General features: G+C 38.5%; 2 protein-coding genes across 2 annotated transcripts in view; both read right to left on the reverse strand.

Annotated features, from left to right (window-relative positions):
- The window catches only part of auts2b (activator of transcription and developmental regulator AUTS2 b), a 44219-nt gene extending 27726 nt beyond the window's left edge, over nucleotides 1-16493 (reverse strand). The window contains exons 1-2 of the mRNA XM_073862695.1: nucleotides 16456-16493; nucleotides 12717-12875 (exon numbers count right to left, since the gene is read on the reverse strand). The gene's annotated coding sequence lies outside the window, so the exon portion shown is untranslated. The remainder of the gene's footprint in view (nucleotides 1-12716; nucleotides 12876-16455) is intronic.
- Nucleotides 16494-18302: 1809 nt separating this feature from the next.
- The window catches only part of med13b (mediator complex subunit 13b), a 31836-nt gene continuing 30582 nt past the window's right edge, over nucleotides 18303-19556 (reverse strand). Inside the window, exon 30 of the mRNA XM_073863211.1 lies at nucleotides 18303-19205. Coding sequence (XP_073719312.1) covers nucleotides 19073-19205 — 133 coding nt within the window. The 3' untranslated portion in view covers nucleotides 18303-19072. The remainder of the gene's footprint in view (nucleotides 19206-19556) is intronic.

Below are 19556 nucleotides of genomic sequence, written 5' to 3' on the forward strand. Positions count from 1 at the left end.
TAAAACAAGTTTGTGACTGTTGCGTTAGCGCTATATGCTAGTTAATGCTATATGCTAGCGTTTAGGCTGAAGTTCTACTATTGATGTTACAGTTACGTTTTGCAGGTCCATACTAAAAATATATTTGTCTGATACAGCCTCAAACATAAGGTCTGTTTACACACAAAGCTACTGAAAGAGCCGCTCTGAAAAACAGCCAATCAGAGCAAAGATAATGTAATATTAGACCATTTAATTTTAAAGGTAAATCCTAGGGTTGTAAATGGACATGTAAAACAGTCTCTGGATATTTTTAAGCCACATATACCTTATGTAGATATCAGAAAACAATATAACATATTTTTTCAATGCATTCTTTGGCACCTTTAACTATTTGTGTCCGGGTCTGTGTAATCCATTAAGTCTTATAATCTAATTACGAGATTAAAAGCATTAAGTTTGATTTGAAACTATTAAAGATATCAAGGTTATATTTTCACAGAATGTTTTTTACATTACGTAAAATTATTTTATGTACAAAACAGTAAATCACAAAAAATGAATTAAGATGGATTTTCAAAGAATGGGTCACGTTTAAATCAATACTTTACAATCTTGAATTCAATAAGTTTACTCATAAGTAGGGCTGTCAAACGATTAATCGCGATTAATCGCATACAAAATAAAAGGTTTTTTGCATAATTTATGTGTGTGCACTGTGTGTTATTATTTTATATAAATAGACAAACGTTAATGTTTGCATTTAAGAAACATTTAGATGTATATTTATATATTTTTTTATATATTTTATATTATAAATGTAAATATAAATAAAAAATATACCTAAATAAAAATTTTCTTAAATTCATGTATGTGTGTATTTATATATACATACTAAATACACACAGTATACACACACATATATTATGTAAACACAAACTTTTATTTTGTATGTGATTAATCGCGATTAATCTTTTGACAGCCCTACTCATAAGCAAAATTTGTTTTGCATTACTTTTATCTTGTGTATTTATCACCATGGATTCTGGGATTGCTTTTTTGCTGCCTTAAAATGATGTATAGGAGATCACTATAGGTTTAAAAATGGAGTGCATGACCGTATGCTGTTGCTGATATCACATTTATTCGCCACACTGTCAGTTAAAGCTACCCTTCACAAGCCGGCACACCGAAACTTGCTTGACAACCATTTCTATTTCCAGGGAGAGATAATCAAAGGCATTTGACTTGCGAGAGCCATGGCGAAATACCAATATTCTTGGATTTCAAGGAGCGTCTAAACATTGAATAGGGTTCCCATATGCCCTTTCATTGGAATGACACAATGTTGCATCTGCTCGGCAAGGGCTAAATTAAGCATGTAAAAGTTTTAGTGAAATCCCCATTTTCCAGTTAATCAAATCTCCCCTAATCAAATTAGGAGCTGTAATTCCCCAGGATGCGGGTGACAAAAGTGTATTATCCCTGCCTTTGGAGCCCAGAAAGAGAAATCAGCATGAGGCCATTCCCCTCTGCTTCAGTGGCCCTGAATTGAATTGCTCTTCCGACTGACCCGAACGCAAGAGGCAGGGTCGAGGTAAACTTTGGCAGTGTTTGAGTTCCCAGCTCATTAAAGAGCTGCCTCTAAGGCCACCTCCAGAGACTGTTGAGCCATTCATTAATGAGGCACTTGTGTAATTTTCCCTGGACATCTGTGACGGGCAGACTCTCTTCCCAATGCCACACAAAAAAACACCTTGTACAATGAAGCTGACGTTCCTGACTGCCTGGCTTAGAGAAACAGACGACATCCACAATCACTCACTACAAAGGCAAAACCTCTAAACAATCTCATTGACATGTATTTAAAAACAATATTGTAGATTTTGTAAGCATACTCATAAGAAAAATCAAAGATGCGATCTCGTCAGTATCTCAGTGATTTCTCATAGACAACGGGAAAAAATAAAAAGAGAGTTCACAGAAAATGTATTTCTTTAGTTTATTTCTAAACACAAAAGAATATTTGAATAAATGTCATTAAACACAAAGTTGGCAATACCCATTATACTATGGAAGTCAATAGGTCAATTTGTCAACTAAATCTAGATCAGTGTACCTATATTTGCTGCACTTTTACAGCTTTATAATCAAACAATGGTCTTAATTGTTTCTATTTTAATTACTCATAAGCAATTTAACTCATTCCCCACCTATCATGTTTTGAAAAGTAGCATTTTTTGAAAAGTTGCCAGCATTTTTTGTGATTTTCACAAAGGTTTCACAAAATGCTAAATGCCTTCCAGTAAATTTTCTTCTAAAAATATATAAACATATAAATATATCAAAGGAAAGAACAGACCTTCTGCTTTCAAACAAACAATAAACAAACAAACAAAATGGAAAAAAAGCGTGAACCACAAAATGCACAAAAAGCACCATTCGCGAGTACCGCGTGTACCGCGCACAACGTTCAATTCGCGTGAGCTAGAAGTGCGAATGAGGCGGAATCGCGTCTTCCGCGCAGCGCCAAACGCCTTATCCGCGCCGCGAAACGTGTCTTCACATTGACTTACCATTTAAATCACTCGCGCTTGCCGCCTCTACCGCGGCTGGTGTAAACGCAGCATTAGGCTTCAGATTTTTTTTTATAAATTGGGTATTTCATCTAGCGGATAATCGCGGTATTGCAGATTAACATAAAAATTCATCAGGAACACAATTTTTTAATGAAAATGTTTTCTTTTAATTGACTGGTGGGGAAAGAGTTAAAGAGAAACATCTTAGACTAAGTTCATACTTAAATTAAACACATTTGAAAACTCCAAGTCTTGATCTTGATGGAATTTCCGATTTGCAGAAAAACCAATGGCACTTTAATAGCAAATTGTCTAAACACTGAAAAAACAACTAGTAAAATTTACTTTTTTTTACAATTTGCAAAAACTTTTTAAAGTAAAATTTACAGATTATTTTAAGTACAACTTGCCTACTAAAATCAAATAAAATCTACTTAATAATGCATGAAAACATATGTTAAATAATTAAGTTTAAAATTAGTTTTATTTGAATAATTTAGGTAAAGTCTATTAGGTTTTTTTTTTTTTGAGAATTGAAGCATTGCTGTCCTAAAAATATGAAATAAAACATATTTACTATTTGTTATTTTCTTTAACATAGTTCTACGGACTTAGTTATTTTAGTGTTATAAATGGCATTAACACAAAATTGAATAAACTTGATTCTGAACAGAAACGCACACAAACTGCATTTTTGACATGCATTGTCAGCACTGTGGAGAGAAATACAATATAATGTTCCGAACAGGGTTCATGTAAAGAAACACTGATCACTGAACGGTGACTTCACAAAATTATAATTTACAACAAAACAACATCAATAATATAAGAGCTAAAAACCTTTATGACATTTTATTAACAAATATTTAAGTAGTTAAAGTTCTTATCAGTTCTTATTCTGTGATAAAGCTTAAAAAATAAAAATATTCAGGCGCAAAGAATTGTGGGTATTCCTTACAACATTTGCAAATAAATTTAAGTTAATTTTACTTGAATGTTTTAGTTTAATGGATTTTATATTCTTAAAGGCGCTCTAAGCGAATCTGTGCGACGTCACTTTTTGTTGATGTTTGAACTGTTTTCAAACAAACGAAGCGTAGCTAATTCCTCCCCCTGCCCCTCCTTTTTGTGCTTTCTTGAACGCGCCCGACCCCCACCCCGAAATCCCTCTTGTCGTTTATTGGCTGGAACACTTTGTTATGTTTCGTGTTGGTAGGTTTGGCCACTATGTTTTTATTACCGTTTGTGGAGCCTGGGCTGTCTACAGAGATCGCGTTTTTTACAGTTTGATCAGCGGACAGGCAGCAAGCAGATAGTGAGGAGATGTTTGCAGTATGTAACAAAAAATGTTTTATGGTCTAAAACGCGTGAATTCGCTTAGAGCACCTTTAAGTTAAATGAACTAAGATTTTTTTACTTGAATGTGCTAAAGTTTTTGATTAAAATTTACTTTTTTCCAGGACTGTGTGCAGTGCCTATAAAACAGTTAAATAATACAAGAATATATCTAATACGACTTACTATTGCCATACAGTTCATTTTCTACATGAATTAATTGTGTATTTATCATCATTTTTCTTCCGAAACTGATCATTGGTGATCATTACATTTAGAGTTTTAGCATATTATTATTTTCCATTGAATGGAAAGTCTTGAGATTTGATCGAGTTGGCGCATAATCTTTTCAACAGCAAGCCCAGAAAATGTCCTTTCATACTCGGGTCTGTAAATATGCACATGGAGTTTTCTAGTGGTACTTTTGAAGAGCTCATAACTGATGTGTACCTCACAGCTTTACACAACAGCTTCCTTCCAAACCCATTCATGTGACGGCTAATGAATATGGCACTTTAGATTTTCCTGAATTGTCTCTTTCCGTTCACTGGCCCCAGTGTTAACAACTCTTTATGCGATTCTTAACACCTACTGAACTGCCTCTCAAGGTCAGACTGCCTCGGAGCGGAGAGCTGGGGAAAGCCACACAAAAAACCTGAGAGGCTCAATTCCTATTCATTTGTCACATTTGCATGCATGCCTCTATACTCAATCACACAAAGGCCACGGTAGCTTAGCCATTGCCCCCTACCAATTACAAATGAGTCCATTAAGCTGTCTGCATCGGGCCCAGCCTCTTCATGGTAATGGCTTGTGAGATTTCCATCATAATCGCATGGGTCCCACTGCAGTCGTGAGTGTGAGATGGAGGTGAATTGTGGGTAAAAAAGCAAAGGACATTCCTTCAGCTTTGTTTACATGCAGATAAACTTAAAAGCCACAGTATTCTCACTAGATTTTAGGATTGAGCAAGCTGCCATGTCTTATGTTGAAAAATCATAACATAACAGTTTAAATGATGCAATAGCTGGTTAACCCCCATCACACTATTTACAGACTGTGGCACACCGTATGACCCAAGTGTCACTTCCTTTGTGTTTCAAACCCACAGTTCAGTTTGCGTTCTCTATATTTCAGAGGCCTGAATCTCTTGAACCGGTTCGTAGTGTGAGCGATTGCAGAAAATCACCTTGAGGACATCTAACGCTAATGTAGTACCTCAGTAGTAGAAGAGCATGAAGAAATATGATGAGACTTCAGAGGTATTAATCACCGCGACAGTGAGGAGCTCAGCCCCCAGCCACAGAGGGCTCACGATAAGCTCGTAAAAATTGCACAGCCCTCCACAGGGCACTCATGTCTTACTTGTTTATGGCAGCGAGTCTCCGAGGACGTGGCAGGGATGTGCTAGCCTCTAAACCCACGCCGTCAGGGATGATGTATGGCCATCATTACCAGAAAATATCACTTCAGCCGACCCGTGATCTTGCTCCGCTAAGGGTCATATTATCCATGAAGAACAAATTACAGTCCCCTCCGCACATTTAAATTACGGGCAAAAAACTGTGGAGGAGAGATGGCGATATGTCATTTGTGACAATGCCCTCCAGTGTAATGCAGATAAAAACCCACCTGAGAAACCGTCATCATCCTACTGGTTGCTAAAGTTCATGTGCATGCTGCCAATCAGAAGCAAATATACAGGGAGGGTTGTGCACCTGAAATTTCATTATATCAAACAATAAGTATATTTACACAACATGAGATTGATCATGGCATCTTCAGATTTTTTTCTGTATATCTTTTTCCATTTTATTCTTAGTATTCCTCCCTGACAAAGCTGTTTTTCTGGGATTTGTGGGCATATGTTTGTCTTCCTTAAATATGATTGGAAAAGAGGGCAGATGAACTACCAGAAGAGCAATGGGACTCTCTGTCACACTGTTAAAATGATTAACAATGTTAAATATGTAGTTGTTTTATTTTTCTATGTAAGCAAATGCTAACTGTATAGACAGTTTCACTGGAAGATAAGTTTCAAATATGATGCTAAATCAAATATAGTTGACATGAATGTTGTGTGTTATGCTATATGTTATATTCTATGCTATGTTTGTGTCATCTTATGTTATGTGATGTGTTTTGTGTTATGCTATAAATTATGCTATGTTATGTTCTATATGTTATAATGTTATATTATGTTACAAGCTGTGTTATGTTATATTATACGTTATGTTATTACATAAACATATTGTTGGGGTGGTTTCCCTGACAAGGGTTAAACTAGTTCTAGACTATAATAAAAGTAAGAGATATCCAAACTGAAAACAACTTGCACTGACATATCTAAAATACATCGTTACTTTTTGTTTTTTCTCAAAATGCACACAAGAAATTTTGTTTTTGTAGAGTGTGTTTGTAAAATCTAGTTATATTTCCTAATTAAACTAAAGCCTAGTCCTGGTTTAAGCTAATCCCTGTTTGGGAAACCACCCCCTTCATGTTTTATGTTATGTCATATTACATAAAACATCTGTTTAATTTTTGTTGTTTTCTTATACAGTACCACATCACTACATAACACAACACAACACATTACACAAAACATAACAAACATAATATAGCATAAGACATAACATAATATGACAACATATCATTTTGTCACATCACATTACACCATATCATGTAATATCCCAATATTCACATCAATACATAACATAATAATATATTATAACCAGGGCTTTGAACCAGATTTTTTCCCTAATTAATTCGTTCCGAACAGAAAGAGTATTTTAAAGCAACACTGTGTAGGTTTTTTTACCTTTAATTAATGTCTCTAAAATTATTTCAGTGATAGAACAACTTTTAACTGGACAAATTGTACTGTTGCTGCAATCTGACCAGCCTCCTAGCTGCTACAAGCACACTCTGAAAGTGGCGGTGGATGGTAGGAAACACAGCCCCGCCCCTCCCCCTGCCTGCAGAAGAGTGTCTGATACCAGGCACTGTTGCGCTTTTCAACCACATGGGGGAGCTGTAAGTCATTTTTCATGGAAACTACATAGTGTTGCTTTAACGTTTCCGATTTTCAGTTCAACCCTAAAATTGACTTTCCTGAACCGGTTAGAACAAAAAATAAAGTTCCCGAACCGGTTAATAACGTTCCATGTGCTGTGGGACATACAAGTAAGTAGGCTGATCTTTAGAACATTAAACTTCAATTATTAGTCTACATATGTTAATTGAGGTTACCGTCTCTTTAAGAAAAGTACGGACCTGGTTTCTGCCTCTAATCTAAACATACACTTAAGACATAAACACATTTTTTTATTTCCTGTCAAAAACAGAAAGATTGATTGTTCCTTTTTGGAATGCGTCTCTCCATGTATGCACTTTTTAGTGCACTTAAACACGCGCACACACACACAGACGGAGGACAAATTCCAAACGGCGCTTCAGGAAAAAGATGCAGCATAAACCGTCGCTCCACATAAAGTGAAAATTACGTTGTTTTTCAGTGTTTTATTTGGCAAATGTATTTTAATGGACTACAGTATGAGACTTGGTAGCGCAACTCTCTCTCAAGTTTATACATCAAGAGTTCTGATCTTTGAAGGGCATAGGGATAATCACGTTTGATTGGAGATGGACCGGACATATTCAACCACATATGTGTCTGCACGTACAGAAAATTGCTCACTTTAGCGCTTTTTTGCAGTTAAAGTTTAAAATCACTTAAGTGTTAACATTTGCAAGCCTTTGAAACACATACAAAAGATCAACTTTTTAAACCTATTTAAATTTGCATATTAATCCGCAAATCGCATAAGAGCGTGATTTGTACGGATCACGGATCAACTGCGATCCGTTACACCACTAATTAGTATTAAAAAACAAACATCTTGAGATACTTGGTAGCCTAGAATATTTACCTCTTATGATTGAGCATCAGAGACTTGGGCTTGAGTAGGCTACTTGCTGGTTGCAAGCTTCTCATTTCTCAGATGAGTCAACGACGACTGAAAGTGAACTTCACCGAATCATATTGCAGAAATCTCGTCAAAGAACGAAAAAATAACGGTATTAACCGGTTACCATTTTTACAAATAAACGGCTCTGTTCCTGAACATATATTTTTTTAAGTTTCTGGTTTCGTTTCTGTTCCTTGCAAAACATCAAAAGTTTCTGGTTTTCGTTTTTGTTCCATGAACCGGTTCAAAGCCTTGATTATAACATAACACAGCATAATTTACCATATCACATCATTTCATGTCATATCATAAATCATATGTCATGTCATGTATCATATCACATTATATATCATAAAATATTAGATCACATCATATTATCTAAGTGAGCATTGAATGATTTGGTTTAATAACCCCAATTGTTCCAGTGCAGTTCTCTCGTGTTGCAACAAGAATAGGAAATTTAAAGCCTACAGTGTTGTGGTCAATCACTGTATTCTTTTTGCTTTTGGACGATGAATCCCCTGCCAATTTATAACCGAGAAGAAACAAGCGGCTGATGAATAGTGTCCATTATCATGCATCATTTACTGTAATAACAGGCTGCTATTTCCATACAAGAAATGACCAAAATCCTACATAAATTAGTTTCAAATATCGCCTGTGGATGTTGGGAAGGGAATAAAGGAGCTTGTGAGTTCTACCACCCAATATCAATTTCAAGGTCCATTTACTTCTTCATCCCTGATCCCTGCCACGCCGAACAGACGGAGACCCCTGAGTGGGCGCATATGGCGGTGAGTTGAGAGTCCACTGGAGCTGGTAATGATGGCAGTGGTGGACCGGTCCATCGTCGTGCCAGTGCCGGGCCTCCACCGGTGCGGAGTAATTGACAGCCACGAGCTTCCCTACAGAGCTCAAACACCACAGCCTGCTCTCTGGCACACACTCCCTAATTCACACTCGCAGACTTGGCTGCTGGCTCAGCAGGGGCAGGCCATCCAATTTACAGCACCGCCCCGGGAGCCATCTCCAGCCTGCCCAGCCAGCCCTACAGAGACTAATAAAGGGCTTCTCCAGCAGCTCATACATTATGGAGAGAGCAGAGACAGATCAGGAAAACACTGCCAACGCAGACCGCTTCTTCTGACTGGAAAGAATCAATTGGGTTGTTGTGGGTAACCGCTCCCCTGCTATGAACCTGTTCTCCATTACACTGGGGAAACGATGGCAATGAGGTGACGGAGACAAGACAAGATATTATTTCTGGCACTCGCTTAGTTACATTCCTCGTGAGCCATTTTTTTCTGCACCGCATTTAACACCATTTTGAGAAGCTTTGCTTTGTCCCAGTTAAGAGCTTGGGGACAGAAAAAGCACTTTTGGGTTGTGGCAAATCGCCATGTCTCATTTTCCGTTTAACTACTGGTGTCCATGTATAAACTTTATGAAGCTTAATGTCTGGTATGAAAGTCTGTCTGTAATCATAAAGTGACTTTATGTTTGATGAATCTTTACTTTCTGCTTACATATGAGAGCACAGACCCCACCGACCCACCGCTGAGCCTGCCTTGGCATGCTGTTACAATGAAACAAATTGTATTCTGTGATGCCTCGGCATGAGTCTTGGCTTCACTAACGTCCTTGGGATGCTATACCATCTGGCAGTCCTATCACTGTGCTCACATTGCATTATAAAGCGAGACAGCACATAATGCGATAAAAGGCGTGCGATTAGGTACTTACTAGAAAGTTTGTTTAGTAGTAAAATTAGAGCTGGCTTGTTTATGGATGACAGCTACATTATCCGGTTTACCAGACAAGGCTTTAGACCCAGACAAGTATGTATCAACTGTCTTTACAAAAACAACTTGCGCTGACATATCTTAAAATATATCAGTGCCATTGTTTGGTTTCAAGATGCATATACCAGTGCCAGTGTTTTTTCTGAGGTAAATTTTTGAGGCTTAAAGAGCAACTATCGTGCGATTCACGATTTTACATTTCCTTTGGTGTGTAAGTGTGTATTAGTACATGTTACCGATATGCAAAAGGTACAAACCCCAAAGTAAACGATGACGTGTGTTATCGTCTCCAATGTAAATCTCTTTTCTTGGACTACAGCAAACACACGGATTGTAGGCAACAGTTTACTTCCTTGGCCTGTTGAAGTGGACACGACGGTTCATCTCGCTTCTTAAATACAGCCTGTAAGTTATCTCATGTCAGCATTGCATTGTGAGCAAATCTTTCAAACATGGTAAGGAGCGTCACATTTCCAGCTGACATCAGAGGTATTCAGGCCAATCACAACGTATTGGTAAGCAGGCCAATCGGCGACACAGCGCATTTCAGATCAATGAGCTTTGTACAAAATCTGAGCGTTTGAGGAAGGCAGGGATATCTGAAGCAACAGAAATGTACGGTATGTGGAAAATAACGTGTTTTTTTAACCATAATACCAAATACACAAAATAACGTTGTTTTTAGCAATGAAATAGGTGCACTTTAAGGGCTCATTATTGTTGTGCGTAGATCCTACGGTGTAGCCAGGCAGTGTAGTCTACGTGTCGGTTTTCATATATACTTCTGCTTGGACGTGCAAACCCACATGCAGACCGCTGGTAGGCAGTATCCATGCGTGTAACCCACAGTAGAAGGGCAACTGCTTGGCCAGTTTAACCCACAAACGATGAAGCAGCAGATTCTTGTAAATGATTTGAGAAGACCAGCAGTGATGGAGATAAATAAACAGCAACTTTTGTCACAGTTTGCGTTAAATCACTCCTCAACTTGGCCCATCTTTGTTCTTACCATCACAAGCGGAAATGCCAGTGATGTAGTGGTCCCTGAAGAAGTGGGTATACTCTTAATTCATGCCCCCATATTTTTTAATCAGAAGTGGGCATACCCCATGCTATCAAATAAAGAAGTGGGTATACTCCGTATACCTGCGTATACCCTGCACTACACCACTGGGAAATGCCTATAAAAGGAATGTGACGCAGATATTTTTACAGTGATGGGAGGGGTTCCAGTGGACCAATCACAGCGCTTGCGGTCTGCGTAGGACGGATGTGTTGTTACATTTTTGAGACGCTCAAGTTCACAAAATACACGCAAGACACTCCCTTAACATTAAACTCTGATTACGCATGAGATTATGTGAGTATCTGGCAACGCGAGCGTCTCTTTTATCATAAACCCTTTAGACGCGTCTGCAGCAGGCACTTATTTTGACAAGACACGTGAATCATATAGGTTCACTCGACGCGCCGAACACATATAAAAAAAAAAAAGGAACCACACACATGACGGGCTACATATATGTTGTGACGAACTTCGCATCGAGCGCCCTCGAAAAAAGAAGTCACCGGCCGCCACTGCCAGTATGTATAAAGAAATGAAAAAGAAAGAAAAGACACCGAAACAGTACTTACAAATGTATGTCTGCATGACTTAACAAAACTTTATTTTTATATATTTTTTAATTAATATTGCAGATGGACACTTGTTAAATAAAACATTAGAAATTAAGTTTAGCTATAGCTCTAGGGTGTAGATTTGGTATAAACATTGTAGGGTATAAATTTCAGCTGTACATATGTTTTCAGTAATCATTGTATAAATATTAGGAGGGGGGGTGTAATTGCTAGTTTGATTATTTGGGTTACCTCCGGAAACTACGCTCCTTCAGTGACTATACATATGCTAAAAATTACCTTGGGACCACAGCAACAGTTCTGGCATCATTTGGTAGCAGATACCTTTGCTTTGGTTTATATTTTGTTTCTAATGCAACAGACTTTGTTGTTTAGTTAGCATAAGTTTAGTTTTAGTTTAAGTTTAGTTTTCAGTGTATGAGGAGTTCAGATGCAAATGCCGAAAAATGTCAACTCTGTTAAAAATGAGATGGTGATATTGACAGAATGTTCCCGGCATGTATTTTATGTTTATCGTATACCTTTGTTTCAAATCTGCTTAATCCCAGCCTCAGGCAGTGGCGGCCGGTGACTTCTTTTTTTGAGGGCGCTCGATGTGAAGTTCGTCACAACATGTATGTAGCCCGTCATGTGTGTGGTTCGTTATTTCAAAATATGTGTTCTGCTCTGTATTTTGTAAACGTGAGCGTCTCTTTTATCATAAACGGTTTTGACACAGGCACTTATTTTGACAAAACACGTGATGCACACAGGATCTCTCGACACGCAGGACACATATTTTGGAAAAGGGAGCCACACACGATACTCCGAACACTTATTTTGAATTAGCGTATCCTCGGATGAGGAGTCACGAGCCGCCACTGGCCTAAGGTCATACTGAAAATCCGCTTTGTTGGCAGATTCCACTAAACTCAGATTCCACTTTTTCAGCAAACTCCTCTAAGTGCTTGAAAGTGAACGATGGTGCTCAAAACGACGTCTTTCACATTCACACTTGTGTCCCTTGTGAGTACTTGAGCCTGAATCTGGCAGTCACATATATCACAGCGCCCCCTAATGTGTGGTTTAATTGTTTTTGAAACTCCTCTGTGAATGTTTTTGACAAAAAAAGCTTGCATACACTTAGAGGGTTTTGCAGCGAAATAAAGTCAAATTGGTCGAATACCACTGAAATTACATTTGTGAAAATAAGGCATTTCAATTGCTGACTATTAACCTTTTCATTGCAATTACATTTAAATGACTGAAAATAAGAGCTTGATAAAAAACCCTAACTAAAAGTTCATTTTTTTGAAGATTACATGAAGATCCAACTACCTGCGTTCAAAGAAAGCCTTTGGAATTACTAGCCTACCATGTGTAGTAAAAGTGGTTTAAAGGGGAATTACTGAAGGGTTTAGTTTGACACTTACCAAACAATTGACCTTAATCTCTGCCCAGTTTTGCACGCTGCTGCTGCAGATGCTGGGCCAGGAATCAGCAAGCTTCATCCATCAGCTTTATGGCAGGTGGCAGGGGCTCCTCGTGCTCAATGTAGTGGAAAGCAAGGCTTTATTACCTCACGCTTCTCGCTGAGAGATGAAGACAGAGAAACAATAGTGACACACTAAAGGCTTTCCAATGCTGGTGGTCATGGTTGCTACATCAATATAACCCCCATATGTTCTTCAAGTCTGTTATTGTGGCACAGATTTCAGCCGCAATGCAGACGAGCCCGACGTCTGTTCATTTCCTGTCTGTACGATTTTATCGTCTCGTGCAAATTATTCGCGACAGGTGAAGACCGTCACGCTGTTTATCGCTCTGTATATGAGCCGATGTCTTTTGACTTCGGCGGAAGCTATGAAATCCGCCGATGACAGCTTACTTGACATTTACACACTCCGTTTCCCGTCCTTTAATAGCTACGCTCCATCTCCCTGGGGTTTGGCAGTCAGGCCTACTGATAACAAACCTGTCAGGAAGGGGTTCACCAGGGATATGAATCCTAGGCTGGCGGGGAAATGATGTGTTCAGTGAAGGAATATGGAGACTGACATGAGCCGCGCACCGGCTTAGTGACAGATGATTTGTTACACCGCACGCTAAATGGAAGTCGCCACAACGGCTGATTAGGTCTTATCAGGGCCGTTTCAAGCCAGCAACTTTTTCATTTCGCCTCTCTCCAAGGGACGGCCGTCAAAAGACATCACAGGTTCCTCGGCTAGCTTGTCAGCTCGAGGTGAAGCCGAACGGGGGACGAGAGCAGGGATGAGGAAATGAACCGCTGTCTCAGATAACATTAATGCTGGAGATTCACGCCTGACAGTTACCTGATAAAACATTATCTCAAGCAATGAGAGACAGGACGAACAAAACACGCACACACACACAGTCTCTCTAATACATGGGGCCAGATTACAACAAAACACTATCTATATGTTATATATTGCAGCTCTGGAGATCTTTTATTGGAAAGGTTGCTTATACTGTATCTCTCTTATTCATCTAGTCAAGGATAAAAAAATGTATTCATATAAACGTGATGCTCAGCACAAACAGTCATGGGTTTAATTCCAGGAAAACACCCATACTTGCGTACCTTGTAAGTACTTAAAAGCATCCGGCAAATGCGTAAATGTGCTTCAAAGAAATCATTCTTTCATTTTTCTTTGTTCAAAAAAGGTAATGCAGGATCAAATGTTTCGACTGTAATAGAGAATCATTCTCAGCAAGCATGAAATTTTCTCCATGGAGCTCTCAGAGAGCAGATGGTCTTCACTAAATATGCAACATCATCCACATATCGACTGACAATTCAATCCAGATGAGACCACATTACAGTCCAAATTGACATCTATCATCAAGACCGAATCCACTTTTTAGTGGTGCAGTGATTTATACGACAGAGGCTTCACAAATCAATGGAAATAATCATAGCTAGCTGTGTTCTGCACACCCACTCGTGAATCTAAAATTCATACATAAAGCTTTATATAGAGACCAGCTGTGGTTAAAACGTGACCACAATCCACACGTTCGTCTTTGTTTTGACTCATTAACACCTTGGCTCAGTCTACAGCCTCAAAGTGTATCCGTTTAGCCGCGGATCTCATCTGATGAGACATAAGGCAGTAATTGGATGAAGCTTGTGATCAGATGTTCTCTTGGGGAAGTTAATTCCACTCTTTCTGACCTGGCTAATCTGCTAAAACCAAACTGGGGTTAATGGACCGCTCGTCCTCACCACCTGTTCGGATATTAAGTGAAAAGCTGGACTACTGTAGAAAAAGAAAGTGCAAGAATGCACCGTATTTCAGAGGGATGGGACAAACTCAGAACTTGATCCGAAGTCCTTTATGCACGAGCACCGCAAGTGAATAGAAGATACATTTTCACGATCGGCAGAGCAGAGGTCGTACGTAAATGGATATCACATAGCATCCCTTCTGACAAAAATCGTTAATCTGACTATAATACTTCCCATTTACTGGAATGTCTTTTTTGCACCACTGGGAAGTAGCTGACAAAACAGCAAAAATGCTGTTACCAGACGTATATTTTCCTTTTGGGAAATTGCTTAAGGGAGGGGTGTGGATGAAAGCATGCATAAATACGCATTAGCATTTACTAGCAATTTCCTCATTTGTGTCTCCAAGATGATAGATATCTTTAAATTCCTGTACACAATGGGTACTGTCAAGCATGTTGGCAATCCAAATGGACCACCTGCCTCCTCTCAAAGTCCCAACCCTGTAATTGTGCATTGATTTGACAGACAGCTACATTATGATCACATGAAACAGAGTTAATCACGTTTTCCTGTCGCTTTCATCTTCCCTCCATACAAAACTCAATGACATTTCGCTTCGGTGTCACAGACGAGGATGAGTCTTTCGTGTCCCCCGTTTTTGCTAAAAGCTTTTGGGTCTGCTCAGATGCAAAGCAGGTCATACACAAATCTTTGTATTTGCATCTTTTCAAAGGGTAAGGCTAGTAACCCCTCTCCCTTGCGACAACAAGCGACTGCAATCACAGGCCTTCTTCTTCAGATATATAAGAGCGATTACAAATGTCACTCCAGTGGGCACGTTCATTATATTAAGCCTGTCTCTCTTTATATCCACTCTCTCCCAAGAAATTTGTAGGCAATTAATTAAATTCCCATGTCCGTCCTTGGCAGTCATTAGTCTAATATCAGCTTTCAAGCGGCGCAGTCGTCGTCGTGCCAGGTCACATCACAAGAGAGCCTTAATAAAGGCCTCAGCTTCCCGTTTGCAGCTCTCCGCCTCTCCTTTTTTTTTATCGCCATTCATTTTCCATCAGCAATATGATGCCAGCATTATGCTTGACTGATGTGGAGAGACAGAGCAATTTCCTGAGACACTTAACACCAGGTCACATGGGGTTGAAATACGATAGACGGCTATTCAGACGTCGCTACTCAATTTGATGCCAACCCAGATGTTATGTCAATGGCTCGGGGTGAGGAAAACACTTTCTTTGGCCTGAACGGCGGCAAAATTGCACCTCGAGTGCGCTTTCAATTTGCGCGACGGAATGAGGTGAAAGAGAGGCACGCGAGCGAATATTCAAATACATTCGTAACTGCCTCATCAAAAGAGACTAAATATGGAAATGAGCTTTGACTGCCAGATGTTTCCTCTGTGTAATAGAAGTCATTACCATCTTCATTTACAAAGTGCACGTTGAAACGTATTCCTTTGCGGACTTGGTAACAGTGCATTAGGCGCAGATAATGATGACTTTGTTATCCTGTGGTCTGGGAGACCCATTTCGCCGCTAGCCTAACTACAAATGTCAGACCCGACAGGCAATTATTGGAGTCCGATTACTTCTTCGCTGCTATCAGTTCAATCTGAGAGATCCTTGCAGGGTGAAGAGCTGAAGGTAATTTCCCCCTGAGTCTAAAACAAGGCCATGAACTTGGCTATTAAGGGCCTTAGCAGGTTTTGTCCAAGCGGTTGAGTGACAAGCAGTCGATATCCAGCGTACTCTCGGGTCATCTCAACTCTGAGAGAAGTCTTTAAGTTAGAAAATCCTGCACTTAACCGCTGATGAAATTAGAAATTACTCAGCCATGAAAAAGGTTTAAAGACAGTATTCACAAAACAGTATTAATGACGCATAATTAATAAATATATGTAATACCTAATTGTTGTGAGTATAGATATAACGTCTACGTCTGTGTACAGGATTGTCTTCATTAAGCATCTAATGAAAGCGCAACAGCGCCACCTGCTGTCAAACGTCAGTTACTTACGCAGTAAATGACAACGGAGGGTAAAATTTACCATTAGTTATCGTAGTTACAGCGGTTTACATTCGATAAAAATATGGAAAATTTATTCTTTTTATTTTTATGACATTTGTGTTTATATCAAAGGCGTTGCCCAGCTTTATTTTATTTACAGTAACCGTAGTAACTTGTTTTCAGAGGCGGACACTACTTGAGTAACGTTATTTTAAGTAAATTTTCCAAGCATCTGTGCTTTATTAGAGTGTTTTGGGAAAAATTTACTAAAAAATGTGCACTACTAAAGCATAGAATCATACTGTGTATTCCTTTTATATTGCATATTAAAATTAATTTAATACCTAATTACATAAAATTGTGTACTCTTACTTTTCTTGAGTACTTTAAAAAAATACTAGATGTTTAATGTAGTTAAATATTAAATATAAACCAAAAACTTAAAATGATGAAATGTAGTTGAGTAAAAATTATGATAATATGCTTTGGAATGTATGTTGTCCAAAGAAAAACACTGATAAAATACGAATACTTAAAAGTAAATTTTTATGTAGAAAGTAAAAATACTTAAATAGTGTCCGCCTCTGCTTGTTTTATGTATAGATAAAGGAAGTATAATATATTCATTGTTTTTTAGTATTTTTAAATACTTAATTTTGAGGACGTGTATTTTTTTTCTAGCTATCTAAATTAGTTTGTGCATCATTTGTATTCTTTTCTTTTGCACTTTCATATTTTGTAATTTCTCAGTAAACAAACGGTTTATTATTCTTTCGGCTGAAAACGTAACATTATCAAGCGTGTATTCGTTTAGCAAAGCTTAAAATGTTTATATTTAAATGCAAACGCCTGCAGGAACTTTACACATCTGTCAAAAGTTACAGAAAATTAAAATCTAAGCCAAAAGAATTGTGAAATATCGGTATTTTACACGTATGCAATTGAGTGTAACGTCCGCATTTGGCGGCCATCTTACCTCAGGCAGCTCGCTCACTCGTAGCAATGCGTTTTAATGGTGCAGGTACTTTTAAATGACCATAACTTGCTTAATTTTTTTACCGATTTTCAAATGGTTTGGTGTGTTATAAACGTCAAAGATGTACCTATGACACCGCATAATTATACAAAAAAAAAAAAAAAAATCATGAAACATGTTAAAGCATCCAGAATTATAGCCATGTTAATAACGTTTGTAAGATACCAAACCGTTTGAAAATCGGTAGAAAATTGAGCAAGTTATGGTCATTTAAAAGTACCTGCACCATTAAAACTCAATGCTATGAGTGAGCGAGCTCCCTGTTGCAAGATGGCCGCCAGGTGATGACGTTAGAGACTCCGCCGTAACACATCTAGCCTTTATAAATATCTATGACTGAGACTAGCGGAGGAGAAAGATATTACATTAAATCTCCAGGGGCAATAAGCATAATTTCAAGAAGTGACTGCAATATCAGGAAGACCTTAATAAATATCAATAACAGTGCTATCAACACAATGCAAGTGTTAATGCTCTGCGCACCTAACTTCAACTCCATCAAAGCCAGCAGCTCATGAGGACAAGCCTGATGAGAAAAGCACCATGTCATTTCACAGGGATTTGAGCAGAAATAAATACACAACAATATCTCCCTCGAGGGCTTATCACTACCTGGAGAGGATGATGAAATCTCCTGCAATATGGTGGCTCATTTTCATCCTCGATATAAACTCAAAATCAAGCAAGATGTGAAATAACCAGAACAGGTTTAGGTTTTACACACTTTATTCCTAAAACATTGTCTGCACCATCCATAGCGGCACACGTTTGTATGTACACATTTATATACACGCACAATTCTCTAAATCTGTGATATAAAATATATATATTTCCGACAATGTACCTCTTGTCCTCTTATTTGAACACAATAAATTGCTGTACAGGAATTCTGTAGCTTTAGTCTGTCTTAAAGTCCCCACCACACAAAGGTAAGAACATGATCTCCTGTATACTTCATCTGTACACTGTGAAAGTAAAAATCATGGAGAAAATATTTCTCTAAATATTCCTCTAAAAGCAAACCTACAGCGAATTCACTTGTCGGTTCTGTAATTAAGACAATTACATACATGACAAACCATTTTCATTTCATTTGGGAAGGTCATATGCACCTTCCCGTGTGTGTATATATATATATATATATTTATAATATAAAAGATTAAGAAATTACACATTTAAAAAGTTACAATAAATAAGATATACGCAGGCATTTCAACCGGATAAAACCCGACCCGAACTGCACTTGAACGGGCACGTAAGTTCATTCTGAGGGATCAGTTCATCCTCCACCAGTTGTTCTGAGATGGACACTTGGCATAGAAAGGGCAGCCTGGCATTGCCTTAAGTGCGCTGTATGATTGAAATCGGTTCGTCCAGCCGTGTCCACGACGCGGAGGCCTGTGGGCGGCAGTGCAGTGACGTGGTGTTTTCTTTGTAAGGGGTCTGTTATAAAAAATCATGGCAGAACCCCTTGTTTGTTAGAGCATGTTCATAATGAAATTGTACATTTGGTTGAGCACAACAAAGTGCACAGGCAGACAAGAGCGCCGGTCCTGAGTTGCTGGGTCACAGGTTAGCCATGAGAGGGCGTTGTACTGCTCCAGCACAAATCTGTGAAAAAAGACAATTGTTTACTGTGATTTCACGAGTTGGCATTAACATGTAATCATAGAGCATCGGAATATTAGCCCGAACCCAGAATACCACCCCTTTAATTGGGATAGATGTACCAGCATAGAGTGAGGCTATGGGGTAAAGGAGGGAAAGGGGTGAGGGACGGCCATATAGAGACCTCTTCACGCTGATTGGTTGGATTACATGACCATGCTCCTCCCAAACTTGGTTAAATAAACTTAAAGAGAGGAACATATAAAGAGTTTGGTTCCAAAATGTGATAAACGGCATTTTTTATAAAAAAAAAAAAAGTTACTGCCAAAATAAGTATTATATTAGGTCAGTATT

This window comes from Misgurnus anguillicaudatus, chromosome 24, assembly GCF_027580225.2.
Source record: "Misgurnus anguillicaudatus chromosome 24, ASM2758022v2, whole genome shotgun sequence".
NCBI classification, from domain to species: Eukaryota; Metazoa; Chordata; class Actinopteri; order Cypriniformes; family Cobitidae; genus Misgurnus; species Misgurnus anguillicaudatus.